At 37.8% G+C, this 15150-nt stretch overlaps 1 protein-coding gene across 1 annotated transcript in view; it reads left to right on the plus strand.

Moving 5' to 3' along the window:
- The window catches only part of EIPR1 (EARP complex and GARP complex interacting protein 1), a 99534-nt gene that overhangs the window by 18539 nt on the left and 65845 nt on the right, over window positions 1-15150 (plus strand). Inside the window, exon 3 of the mRNA XM_060752756.2 lies at window positions 3690-3822. Within this exon, the coding sequence (XP_060608739.1) occupies window positions 3690-3822 (133 nt within the window). The remainder of the gene's footprint in view (window positions 1-3689; window positions 3823-15150) is intronic.

The following is a 15150-nucleotide window of genomic DNA, read 5'->3' on the forward strand; positions in this document are numbered from 1 at the left end:
AATTGCACATACTCCATTGCTGCACTGCTCAGTTTTTCGAATGCCTGCTCCCAGAGCCAGGTTTTGACTCTGTTTCTAAACACTATGATGGAGGGGGCTGCCAGATATCACTAGGGAGAGAGTTCCACAACAGAGGGAGCACCACTGAGAAGGCCCTGTCTCTCGTCCCCACTAACCGTGCTTGCAAAGAAGGTAGGACCGAGAGCAGGTTTCCTGTTTCCACTGTAATTATCAGGAAAGTATCTTCCACATAAAATGGGTTCATATTTCATAGTTTTTCTGGGAATATTCTTACAACTCTGTACCCCATTTTCCCCATTTAATGTAACTTCAATTTCTGTGAATTCCAAAAGTCTTCTCTGAGTCTTGTCTTACTGCTATTTCTCCCCTACTCACTTTTTCTTCCCTGGGAAACTTGCTAAAGAATGCACGCTAAATCAACAGCTCTCCTGTGTGGACTCAGGCATGTGTTTCCTACACTGGAATTTGGTCCCAAACAAATCTTAAACCTATTTTGAGAGACTCATGGATATTGTGAGGAATACCTAAACGAAGGGCAAAATGAATTCACAACGTATGTTAACTTTAGAAGGAAGTGCCAAAAGTGAGGCCTGTAAGTAATCACTTAAAGAAAATCTTGTCCCAGGAAACTGAATGTTTGACTTACTTCCTACAGAAGTTTGCTGATGAACCTTCAGAACCTTTGTTGTGACACCTCATCTCATTTCACCTTCAGCGCTCCCCAGTCTCCCCATCAGAAGGGGCAGAAAAATAATAATAATGATAATAAAAAATCCTCTGGAAACGGTGACATACTATATTTAATAACACTTGTCCTTAGGGCCTGATGTGGTTCTGAATCATCTCAGTAGAGAGAAAAGAGCAGCTATGTCTGACTTTGAGGGACCTGAGATAGGGCAGAAGGCACTTCTACTTTATGTGCTGAATGACCCTCTTTATATGGTTAGTAGGGGCATATAATACATGTTGGTGGAGCAAATTGAATTTTGATTTGTGGCTCACCTTTAGAGAATCAATTTCACTGCCAAGGAGACTACTTCATAATTTCAACATGAGGCTTCCCATTTTTAGAGGAGGCTGTGAGAGTATGTGAAGCAGCTAGCTAGCCTGGTACAATTTGCTCTGTGCTGCTCCAGCAAAGATTGTGTATGTGTGTATGTTTTTTAAAAGTGTTCTGTTCAGACTAAGCACTGAAGGAGGGTTTTATATTGTAGGCATCCTGTTTAGGCTGACATTGTACAACGAGCTTGAAAGAACATCGGTCTCTGGATGCTCTTCTGGCTTCCAGCTTGCTTTGGCCTCTTATTATGTTCGCAGTTTGGAGAGGAAAATGAGTTAAGGGGTTTATCTCAGTAGAGTTGAGTGCATAAACAGATCCCATGTGGCCTACTCAGAAAAAACAAGTAATTTTGAAGCATTTTAAGCATTAATACTTGTGTATAAGGCATTGACCAGAAATACAGATTTTCTCTATTTTGTTCTTAGACAACAATTCCATGTTTTTCATTTATAAGAAATCATAATAAAACAAATTATTTTCATTTCATTAGGATCTTGGAGGCAAGATTATTGTAAAGTGAAGAAATTAGACAGGTGGAGAAAAATGAGTTAATATTGTAAAATATTGGTAGAAAACTAGAGGAATTCTGTGTTCTTAATTAGAGCACTTGGAAGTAACTATTGGACTGAAGGAACTTCTTAGGGCTATATTTTAGTGATAAAAGCATGTTGATTCTGGATGGAAAAGGTTTTAGAAAGATGATGGAGAGTTCCTAGACAGTACTGAACCAGATCAACGTCTAGGGTAAGAGAGGTTGAAGAAATCTTTCTAGATCTATAGAAACTGTTTCTCGTACAAGGGAGTGATAGTTTATCAGTGATTCCATAAAGTAAACTGGCAAGGCTAAAAGAAGAATAACTCATCTAAGAGTATCAGAAGATATGCGATCTGAGCTCTTAATCTATAGTCACATCTTCAAAGGTACGGTTTCCACTCAAGCACTGATTTCAGAGAAGGCAAATGACTGATGCGGAGAGACAAATAACAGGTCCAAGAAAGCAAAGAGATTGTATTGAAGCCTAAAACATCAACAGACATATTTGCCTTCACAAAGCACAATATATCCATACCACAGAAAGCAAATTGCTGATGCTTAGAAGAATAGCCATGAAAAACATACCTCACCTTTTGCAGCATTTGCATATTACAGGGGAAATCTGCATGCAAAATATTTATCTTCGGGCCAGAAACCCAGGTATGTGCTGCATACACATGCAAGATGCATGCTACTCCTGAAACCGCTTGGTTTGACAAAGAAATATTTCAAAAGAAGGTTGATGACTTGATACTTTGTTTTGCAGCATTTTGACTTCCTAGGTTTTTTTATTATATATATATTTTAAAAAAAACACAAAATAAATGTCAGGTGACATAGTAAAGGAAGGGTCTACAGGAATGCTTATGGGATCATATTGCAGATCTCAGATATAAGGCACAATCATGATCTCATTTTCTCAATGGGTGTCAGCAATACCAAAAACAATAGATGGAAATTCAAGAGCCATGCTGTATCACTCTACCCCATTTGTCTAGGCCTTAGGGCTATTTTCACATTACAGGCAGTCACCAAGTTACAAACAAGATAGGTTCTGTATGTTTGTTCTTAAGTTGAAGGTATATATAAGTCAAAGCAGGTATATTTTTAAAGTGTAACCCCAGCCAAATATATGTATTCCTTAGCTTGGATAGCATAGGGAAGGGTTGTTTTGCTGTCTGTATCCTTCAGAAGATTTTTCCTCACTTGATTCCTGTTTTATATATTGTTATGATGATGTTGCTTCATTTTGTTTTATACTGTTGTTTGCATTTTAATGTGTTAATTTTAATGGTGTTGATGGGGTTTGGCCCCATGTCCCTTCGGGGAGATGGAGGCGGTGGGATACAAAAGCAAAGTTATTATTATTATTATTATTATTATTATTATTATTATTACTTTCTGTCCTTGTGATAGTAATTGGATTTTGAAAAAAAAAATGGCTTGTTGTAGAAACAAGGATTGGTGATAAAACTTCAGTGGAGACACCTTTTCCCCATGATAACTCATTCAGGAGTGAATTTCCCTTCCTAGAGGTAGATTGGTCTCACCACTGTTCTTAACAATGAGCCAATGTTTGTAATTCGGGGATTGCCTGTACACAATTATAGTTCTATGATTCCACTTTAACTGCTGTGACAATGTCCTCTAGTATATTCGGATTTGCAGTTTACCAATGGTTATTTTTAATTCTCAGACAAAAATACTCTAATGCCTCACCAGACAACATACCACAGGATGGAATTGTGGCAATTTAAGTAGAATAATGCATCATAATTGTGTGATGCGAAAGGGTTGTAGATTAGACCTATTTCAGTACAAATAATATATTTTCAATGGAAATGCATAATTTTTGAAAACACTTTCTCCCTTTTCTTTTTGCTGTTGAATTTGGATTTTTTTGTAACATGCAGTATCAGATATTTCTGGGTCTATATTCCAAATATTTTCCCTGTTATTATTGGGTACTCATCTTTATAAAACAAAAACTTATGCTGCTTTCATGAAATTCTTCTGTATAATTCAGTTACTCTGAAGAAATGAAACCTTAATGTTTTTGTGTTCTGTTTGTAGATTCACATCATTGATTTTGATGATGAAAATAATATTATCAACAAAAATGTTCTTCTGCATCAAGTTGGTGAAATTTGGCACATAAGTGCCAGTCCGGCTGATAAAGGGGTACTAGCAACCTGCTACAATAAAAGTAAGTGAAATTCAAAGATTTTTGTTTGCTCATTTTTTCCTATAAGATGTCTTACTTTCCTTATCTGGAAACGTATATGTGATATCAAAATGCTTCTATGTAAATGATTTTGTCTCCTGTTTGTAATCACAATAACCTCACTGTATGCAAGTTTCATTCAGTTTAATTCGGTTTAATTCTAATAATATGCTGAAAATGTTTGGGTACAGGTTATTCCCTCCTGTGTGGACATCAGTGAATTCTCTGAAGGATTTTGTTTATCTTCAGTGTGATTCCTGTTTTGATCATAAGTGTATTTGTAACAGAGACATTTGGCTGCCACATTCTGCTCGTGAAACATATTCAAACTTCCTGAATGTATTTCTGGTCAAGTTCCCTATATTGATTAGTCACTATTGGGAGTTCTGCTTTCTTCATCCTTTCCAAAGCAATCATTAGACACTAACACAATATCAGGTTGTATGGGTTAGTTATTATGTTATGTGGAATTCTTGGAACAGCTGATAAGATAATCAACTTGTTTGAGATTTTGTGCTTGAGAAGAGTTTTACATTGTAGACTACTAAAATCGGCCCTGCAGTATTATTTTTATTGGGTTGTTGTAGGTTTTTCTGGGCTATATGGCCATGTTCTGGAGGCAATTTTTCTCCTGATGTTTCGCCTGCATCTATGGCAAGCATCCTCAGAGATAGTGAAGTCTGTTGGAAGTAGGAAAAATTTCAGACATTTATATGCCATCCTTCTCACCCCTGGGGAGGGAGGGGGGACTCAGGGTGGCTCACATTAGATGCTAAACAAACAACAGTAACCATTAGATGCCAAACAAACAATAGTAATAAAACATTTAAAACATTAGTTAAAAACCTCAAATTATAAATTTCCATTTAAAAATTAACCAAATTCAAATCCAGAGTCGTAAACTGATATCTGTCCATTGTCAGTCACATAAGTAATTTACAGTATTATTGCTGCGTCTGCTGCTCGAATGCTTGGTCCCACAACCATGATTTCAGTTTTTTCCTAAAGAATAGCAGAGAGGGGGCCAACCTGATTTCATTAAGGAGTGAGTTCCACAGATGAGGAACCATCACAGAGAAGGCCCTGTCTCTCGTCCCCACCAATTGTACTTTTGAGAGTGGCAGGATCAAGAGCAGGGCCTCCGAGGTGGATCATAGAGGGAGATATGTTAGGATAAGTAAGCTGAGCCGGAACCATAAAGGGCTTTATAGGCCAAAGGCTTATTCAAGGTTTGTTTTTCTAGAAGTCATGATGATTAAACTGACATTATCATACTTTGGCCGTATTGTCATACTTTGACCATACGTTGGCTATATCTTATGCATGGCTCATTAGAAAAGATAAGTAAGGCTATATGCTTCATATGATAGAAGCCAGGAGGAAAAACAGATGACCACCCACACTCCAGATGGAAACCAGAGCTCTGAATTTACAAGACCTGAGCAGGGTGTTGGGTGATAAGTCAACTTGGAGGTCTCTCATTCATAGGGTCACCATAAATCAAAGTTGACTGGATACAGATTACAACCAGATTTTATTTATTTATTTATTTATTTCAGACATTTCTATCCCACCCTTCTCACCCTCCAAGGGGGACTCAGAGTGGCTTCAGCCACAATTTATTTGTTGTACTTAAAAACATACCAATTCAGCCTAGTCCTTTAATACACCTAGTTCATATATAGATAACAACCACTAACTGGAAGCTTAATCCAATGTTTGTCCTACCAAAGCAGACCCTTTGCGACTAATGAGTCCCATGCATTTCAGAGGTTCTATTCTAGGCAGGGCTAATGTTACACTTAGCCTTTGGATTTTCACCATCTTCTGAAAACCTTTAATACTTTGAATCCATGTTGTCCAAAAAAGGAAACATTTTGTCTGCCCTTTTTAGGACAGTGGTACTTACCTATTTAGATACTTGTTCTGTATCTATGTATGGTATTTGAGATGAAGGTTTGAGGCACAGAAGTAACCTGTTAAGAAGAGTTAATCCTTTACGAATGTGAAGAGTATTTAAGAGAAAAGGTTCTTTTTGAAAGAAAGACATATAGCTTTAATATTTTTGACATTTATTAAATAAAAACCTTTAACAGCAGTGATTTGGTCTCTTTTATTAGCACCTCACTAAAGTACTGCTGAACAAGTTACAGAGTAGGGAAAGAAAATGTGCCTTCCGATAGTGAGGCAAGGTGGTTCTTTTTATATATGATAAACAAATAGATAGACTCAATGGTGAGCAGGTAGCTGTTGGTATAATTGTGGAAGGACATCTCCCTTCGGGCAGCTTTATTATTATATCTTGAATTGTAGTAAATCTTCCACAGAGGCAAAAAAGGATAGTAGATCATTCTGGTACCTGAGTAGCTGGCAGAATTAGAACAATGAAGAGAGCTGACAAAGCACTGAAGTGAGATGAAATACAGCCCATGGATACTCTGCATCACTTAATTTTCACAGATCTCATTAAAATCTCAGGAACTCTGAGAATGTCACAGACTTAGTGGGGCAAATTGTAGATCTATTACCTTTAACCTCCTCCTCTCTGTGAATGAAATGGAACATGGAAAGACACTTAAATGTTGCTAATTTTGTAGTATGTTGCTATTCCTAGCTAGGACTTGAATGTATACAATTATTAAGACTACTGGGTTGTAGGAAAGCAAAGTTTCATTGTTGCATATATAAAGATAGTAGCTGGTTTCCCCGTGGAGTAGGATGCTTAGAACAATACCAAGGAAGAGGATGAAACTCATGCTGAATTGTGTTTGTCTTTGTTACCATCTGCCTGTTCTGTTTATCTCTCTCTGCCATTGCTAGTATGACTTCAGGTTTGTGAAATCCAAGAATGAGGGGTACGGCAGCAGCTGCAAATAAACAGCCAAATCTTCTTTTTGTAGAAGGAAAAATCTAAAGATGTCTGAAATGATTCTTCAAGTGTTTCGAAAGGCTCTTTGGAATTGTGACTCAGTGGAGGAATATTACTCCAACTAGCCCCTGAATCAATTTATTAACATAGAGAAAAGACTACAGAAACAACAAAATCCAAGTGTAATATATTTGAGAACCCATTCTCGTCAGTTCTAAATGGAAGCAAACTGGTATTGCATTTCTCTTTTAAGCGAGGGTATGAAAGGATGGCAAAAGAATGTGTAATTATAAGTTTTGTGTGCAGATTACTCATTGAGTGAATGGGACTTTTTGTGAGTTAAATGACCTGTCAAGTGTTCTGTTCTTAAATTTTGTCAGTTTCTTTTAATGCAACGGGTTAGTTCAGATCAGTATGGCATTTGATACATGTCTATAGGTCAGACTGACATTTGGTGTGTATTCAGAGCCACAGTAGCTCACTTTGTAATGAGGCAATAGCTTTGCAATTAGACTGGAAAATACAACACATAGGCTTCTGACTGGCATAACATACAGAATAATAATAATAACAACAACAACAACAACAACAACAACAATGGTTTTAAAGAAATTACACTGGTTGCCAGTATTATTCCAGTCAGAGGTACCAACACTGGTATCAATCAGACACCAAGTTAAAATGAGTCTCTTTTATTAAAGTCTTTGGAAGCTAATTGATTTTATCCAATTTGGATATGTGCTATGGTTTACCTTATTTTAAACTGTTTTAGCTAATTTATATTGCCTTGTTTTAAGTGTTAAGTGGCATACTATACTTTTAAAAGAGTCTTTTAAAATTGTTCTTATTTTTTTCAAACAGTTCAAAATGGAATTTCATTGTATGTTGCCCTGATAACTTTGGCTATAGGGTGGGATAGAAATCTTTTAATAAATGAAATAATCAGTAAATATTTTGAAGGCATCATGTCCCCTTTTCCTCCAGAAATCAGCAGAGCAAGGGACATATTAAGCATCTTTCTGGTACGGATTTACAATTATATTTCTCACATATATAGGGTTGTGGAAGCACAGTGTGTTAAACTTCTAGCTGCAGAAAAACTTGCCGACCGGAAGTTTGGCAATTCGAAGCTGTGGGTCGGGATGAACTCCCACTGTTAGCCTAACTGCTTTGAGTCACCCAAGGGCTGAGAAAAGTGGTATATAAATGAAGTAAAATAATAAATAAATATAGCTTCTGTCAACCTAGCAGTTCGAAAACATGCAAGTGAATAGATCAATCGGTACTACATTGGCGGGAAGGTAAAAGGTGCCCTTGCAGAGGGGGTCTATGGGCAACAGGCTCCTCGGCATGGAAAATGGAACTTGAGCACTCCCTTCAGACGTCGGAAATGGAAAGGGAAACCTTTGCCTTTGTTTGTACATTGTATGCCATTGTTGTTTACTTTATTAAAGGCATTGAATGTTTGCCTATACATGTGTATACTGTAATCCACTCTGAGTCCCCTCGGGGAGATAAAGCAGAATATAAATAAAATTCATTATTTATAACCCAAAATAATAAAAAATCATAGGGTTAGAAGACACCACAAGGGCTACCCAGTATAACTGCATTTTGCCATACAGGAACACACAATTAAAGTACCCTGACAGATGGCCATCCAGTCTCTGTTTAAAAGCCTCCAGAGAAGGAGACTCCGCAACGCTCTGAGAAGGCAGCATATTCCATTGCCAAACAGATCTTACCACTACGAAGTCCTTCCTAATGTTTAGGTGGAATCTTTTTTCCCTTCCAGTTTGAATCTGTTGTTCTGTGTTGTAGCCTCCAAAGCAGCAGAAAGCAAGCCTGACCCCTTCTCAATGTAACATCCTTTCAAATATTTAAACATGGCTCTGTCTCAGCCTTCTTTTTTCAAAGCGAAAGATATCCAGTTCCTTAAGCCATTCCTTATAGGACTTGGCTTCCAAACTTTTGATTATTTTGCTTGCCCTTTTCTGCACACATTCCAGTTTGTCAACATCCTCCTTGAATTGTGGTGCCCAAAACTGGACGCTGGGCTATTTGAGGTGATATCTGACCAAAGCAGAAGAGAGTAGGACTATGACTTCCCTCGTTATTGACACTATACTCCTGTCGATACATCATAGAATCTCATTGGCTTTTTTAGCTGTTGCATCACACTGTTGACTCATGTTTAGCTTATAGTGTACTAAGACTCCAGATCCCTTTCACATGTACTGATGTTTACACAACAAATCTTAACTTATATTTAAGGAAGACTGGCAGTTTTAGGCCTCTCCATACAGGAAAGTGCTTTCTAGGGGGGCTGTAACGTATCCCTGGTAGAGAACTGTTTCTCCCAGAGTGCGGTTGGGAAACTGATAGATCTAATGGATGATGTTGCCATGGAAAGGATCACACACTTTTTCATTGATAAGTGTAACCTTAAACATATATCAAGTTCCAGAGGGCACAGATTGAGGGGTACAGGATATTCTTTATTTAAGAATCTCTTGAACAGAAATTTAGTCTTTCCCATCCACTCACCCTTCATCAATTTTTTCTTTTTTTTTCACGTCAGGAGTGATTTGTGAAGCTGCAAATTACTTCTGGTGTGAGAGAATTGGCCGTCTACAAGGCCGTTGCCCAGGTGACACCTGGATGTTTGATGTTTTACCATCCTGTGGGAGACTTCTCTCATGTCCCCACGTGAAAAGCTAGAGCTGAGATGGAAGCTCATCCCGCTCTCCGGGTTCGAACCGCCAACCTGTCAGTCAGCAGATTAACCCATTGCGCCATCTGGAGCCAGTATTTCTAAAGAACATTTTTGTCCCTTTACATAATAATGGTACATACTGCATGAACAAAGCTTTATCTTGGTGATGATAGGCAGGAAGAAGACATTTGCTGGCTTTTATGCTGGTAAATTTCCTTAGGGTCTCTAAATAGTGTGTGTATTATTAGGATTTTTATAACTATTTCCCTGTTCCCAGACATTGTGGAGATGCTGCTCTTTCCCTACAGCACATAATGGAGTGGCTCAATAATACTGAAGAGAATATTCAATGGATAATGCTACACAGACCTCCTCAACCTGCACTGAGCAAATTAGATGTCACTAAAAATTGCTTCCAGAAATCTGAACTATTGATCTAATTGTTAGATGAAATGTGGGAAAGGGCACATTTTACTCACATTCTGGTAGAGCAAGATTATCTTGACCTTCTGGGCAGAGGTGATTAAATAATATAAACTCGGTTTTCAATTTTGTGTGCTTTCCATTTTAACAGACCTGCCCTTAAAGAGCTGCTTGCTAGTTTGTGCTTCTACATAGAGTAGAGTAGAGTGAATGGATTTCAAGGGCTGGGGCTGCACCATTCGTCCTAGTGGGCTGGATACTCAAGTCTGCTCTTTCTTCACTTTTAAAGGACATGACTGATTTCTCATACAAGGAAAGAATAGTTTACCAGACTGATTCAGAAATAGAGCAGTTCTTTTTGAGATCAGCTGCAGTCCTTAAAAACAAGACTGATCTGGATGGTAAAGAAGACTGTAGTTGGGCATATTATTCCAGCACCAACCCATGAGACATAGACAAGTCTGGCTCTTCTGAAGTTACTCAGAAGGTTGAATCATATTATTGACATAGAGGATGGGGCATGATCCTCTTGTACTAAAGACAAGGGCGAGGTCTAGTTGAGCGTCACCCTATACTCACTGCTGTTGGGATCTCTCTCTTCCCCCAGAATCCGTGGCTGTTTATTTATAAATACACTGTATATCATATATAAGTAGGGACAGCTATGATTGCTTGTAAATGTTGGGAAAGCTGCCAGTTGTAGCTTGACCCTGTTATGCGTTCTTGTTTAGGTGCTGTTTTTCCTAAAGCTGTTACTATTCATTTTTATAGTTCTATGTTCTTACCATGTGTTTTTTTTTTTGGTGGGGGGGAATCTTGCTGCCTTGACAGTACTTCACAGTATTCTTAGGTGTGATATGCTCCACAGGTGCAAAATATTGTTCAGATGTGAAAACCACAGGAATCTGGTTGGCAGGAAGAGGAGTCAGTATATATGGCACACTTATATTGAATGAAAATGTAAAGTTCACTGGTAACAAACGCACAAAGCTGGTCTGCAATCTGTTCTTGTAAAATCCTATTTATAAGAATAGAAGCAGAAATAGGAGCTTTTTAAACAAAATTCTAGTAATTTTCAAGCTAAGCAAAGGCAGTGATGTGGGCACACATATCGCTCTGGCTGGCGCCAAAGGGGAAAAATTCGATATCCTGGCATATTTGATTGTTAGGGAACAAATATCTCAAGCGTTTTCCAACAAATTTCTCAGGTATGTAGCTAGACATTTTGTGTGCCAGAGTTGCACTTTGGAGGTAGATAAGCCTGTTGAAATAGCAAAAAGTAGCTTAATTGAAAGAGTCAGCATGGTGCCAGTGGTTTGAGTTGGGATTGGACCCTAGGAGATCTGGGTTCAAATCCTGTTCTAGCCGCAGAAAATGGAAAAGGTGATCTTCGGCAAGTCACACTCAGCCTTAGAAGAAGGCATTGGCAAACCTCCTCGGAACAAATCTTGCCAAGAAACCCCTGTGATGCATTCACTTTAGACTCACCATAAATTGGAAACATCTTGAAGGTAGCACAATAACAACTCATCACATAGTTTCAGTATTAACATTTTAATAACATTAAATAGATGCCAAATACTTTTCATCATTCCTAATATGTTTGACTTTGTTGAACAACTGTGACATTGAGAACTGGCTTACTACCAGAGCTTGGAAAAGTTACTTTTATTACTACTCCTAGAATTCCCCAACAAACAGGGCAATTGGAGAATTGTAGGGCAAGAAATTAAAATTCCCATACTCTGGTTTTTAATAATAATAATAATAATAATAATAATAATAATTCTTATTATAAAAAAATACTCTGGGACTTCCGAATTCAGACTGACAAGAGTTTTGGAGCGCAATACTCCTGACCTCACGATTTTGGGGGAAAAAGTATGGATTAGTGATGTTGCAATCCCAATTGACAGCAGAATTGACAAGAAACAATTGTAAAAGCTGACACGATATGAGGATTTAAAGATAGAAGTGCAAAGACTCTGGCACAAGCCAGTAAAAGTAGTCCTAGTGGTGATTGGCACACTGGGTGCAGTGCCTAAAGACTTGGTCAGTGCCAACTTAAGAACAATTGGCACTGACAAAATGACCATCTGTCGGCTGCAATTGGCCACCCTACTCCGATCTATACACATTCTTCACTGATACATCACACAGTCCTAGACACTTGGGTAGTGTCCGACATATGATCAAATCAAAAGCCAGCATAGTGATTTTGTTTGCTGTGTACTAATCTTGTTGTGCATCAAACAATAATAATTTTATTTCTTACCCGCCTCTCCTTGTGGCTTGAGGCGGGTTACAGAATAATTAAAACATATAAACATTGTAAAAATACCATAATGAATATATTAAAATGTATTTCTATAAATGATACATATTAAAATATACAAAACAGAGATTAAATAAAGGACACGAGTTTAAAATTCATGCTTAAAAATTGAATAATAGAAGTTTAGCATGTACTACCTGTTGTAGTTCTATCTTTGCTTGTATAAAAGGTGTCACTTTCTTGTTGGCAAAATATTGCAAACATGTCTTTAACATCTTCAAGAAAGGCAGATCTTGTAATTACTTTCCACTCCTTTAGCTACCATCCTGAATTACCACTAAAACGCTTACTTCAATATATGGAAAAATACATACGTACTAGACATATGGAAACCTCATGATCACTCCTTACTGTCACCAAGTTATTCTAAAGAATGAAATCCCATTGAATAGGGGTGGCTGATTGTGTGAGGGTTGGGGACCAATTTTTAAGAGGTGCCTGCTGCAGAATTAATGCCTCCAACGAAAGACCCACCCCAAACCTCCCTTCCATTGGCAATGCCCTAGATCAGATGGGAGCTGGAAATTGCAGTGTACCATTTCTGATTGCCATTTTGTCTGGGATATGGACAAAGGGAGAGGTGTTTGGCCAGAGTGGGGGATTATTAGTAATGTATTTCACCAAATCTTGGAATATGTTTTAGAATTCCCTCTGCATGCACAATACCTTTTTTTGTTTCAATGCAGTGTTGTAATGTGATCTTTCCCGTGGAGGAGGGAGTGTGAAGAAACCTGTAAGTCATCTATCGACATGCAACTATAAGGTATTAAGTCCATGGGCTAGTGAGGAAGACAGAGAATGCAGGAAGCAGAGCCTAGTTAAAATATTGGTAAATAACAGCCTGGTTGAGGTTGAGGACAAAATGGTGGTGGTGGCATATCTGTTGGTGCTGGTAAAAAGTAAGAGGTTGTTGTTGGTTTTTTTTTTTAAAGAAAAAACAGTGATTCTAAGGCTTACCTAATTTTAGTGTGCCTTAAACAGGGAAAAGTGTGCCTTAGAATTGTGCCAGAAATGGAAGTGTTGAAGAACATTGAGGAGAACTAGTGGCACTTGGGGCGCAGTGAAAGGAGTTGAGTGCAGCATATAGGCTGTGAACTGTACTTATTTCGCCCTTGCTATAAGAAGCGATGTTCAAAAACTTCTCCCGGTCAGAATAGACAACGCTGAGCTAGATGGAGAAATAGTCAGATTCTGTTTTACAGAAAGTCAAGGGAAAAGTGCAAAGACAGAGTTCTAGTCGAATATTAGGAAAATAAAAATGATGACCACAGATAATTCATGTGCTTTCTATGTGGACAACAATGTCATTAAAATAGTGAAAATATCTTAATTGAATCAATCAGAATGGAGACTGTACTCGAGAAATTGGCCAAGCTACCTCAGTCACAGCAGCACGAATATTCATATGCATGAGTCTATAGGGAACTCATCCAGTCCTCTTTAGATAGATTTTTAAAATATTTTCCAATATTTTGCATAGAGTATTCTTACTGTTGTGACTGAGCTAGCTTGGCTGAAATGTTAGTCAAAAAATCAACTTACTGGTCAGTGTGAATACAAGCAGTCCATGAATTACAAACATCTGACTTGCATATGACTCATAGTTAAGAACGGGAGTGCGACAGCAGGAAGTGAGAGAAATCTTTGCCTTGGAAGGGAAATTCACTCCTAAAAGAGTTGTCATGGGGAAAAGGCCTCCCAACTGAAGCTTTCCCACCAATCCATGGTTCTACAACAAGCCAATTTTTTTTTTCAAAATCCAATTTTCTCAGGGACAGAAAGTGAGGGAAAATCTTATGATCAGGGTCACAAACAGCAAAACAAACACCACAGCGAAGTTACCCTTCCATACGTCATCCAGAGCTAAGCAATATATGTTTCACTTAAAAATGTACCTTTTTTTACTTAAATTTTTTTACTTAAATTTTTTTTACAATTAAATTTAAGAACAGACGTACAGAACCTATCTTGTTCATAATTTAGGGGCTGCTTGTATTGTACTTTAACTCTTACCAAATAAAGAAACCATCTCCTTCTCCAAGCAGAGTGGCAAAAGGCAAGAGCTTGGAATCCGCCCTGAGTCCCTCTGGGGAGATAGGGTGGAATATAAATAAACCACCACCACCACCACCACCTCCTCCTCCTCCTCCTCCTCCTCCTCCTCCTCCTCCTCCTCCTCCTCCTCCTCTTCTTTCCGGGTAATCTAAAAGAAATATTTATCTTACTTTCTCTGAGTGCAAAAATGGTGGCCGTGACTAGTGGTGGCTCGCCGCCTGAGTCAACATTGTTGGTTTTCCCTCTCTGAATAATGACCCTTGACATATCCATGGTCGTATCAAAATCCATAATTTTAGCCCAAAAATCTGCGTTCAATATATACATGAGGTTGATTTATACTCGAGCATATATAATAAGTTACTAGGCATTTCAGGAATTGAAACATTAACTCAGTTGCTGAAGGAAAACCATAACGAACAGTTTGCAGAGACTGAAATGCACTTACATTCTGTTTGATACTAAGAGAACGGGAGCTGATGTCAGCAGATTTTGAATAGTAATTTACTTTTGATTAAATTTCAGAAAGAGATAGGATTATAAGGAAAGCGTTTCTGTTTTTTCCTTTCTTGTTTAAATTAGAAAGTGTAGAAATTAGGAATGAATTTAATATAAAAATGTAAGGTATGAAAGAAATATTAAAGGATAAAATTATATACTGTTTTCCTGATAAATGGGAAGTCAACTTTTTAAGGTAGTTGTTTTTATAATAGGGTAGGAGGATTAAATTTGTGTTGGATAGCACGTCCCTCCCCGTCCCCCCGCTTAACTATATCTTACTATGCTTTGTGGTGTTGTTAGGTCTATTCTATATTTTCAATTTTATAAATATGTTTATGCATTTAATATATTTAATAAAATATTTTTAAAAGAATCAGAAGAAAACTAGGACTTGGAAAGACAGATAGCCAA

Source organism: Anolis sagrei, chromosome 1, assembly GCF_037176765.1.
Source record: "Anolis sagrei isolate rAnoSag1 chromosome 1, rAnoSag1.mat, whole genome shotgun sequence".
NCBI classification, from domain to species: domain Eukaryota; kingdom Metazoa; phylum Chordata; class Lepidosauria; order Squamata; family Dactyloidae; genus Anolis; species Anolis sagrei.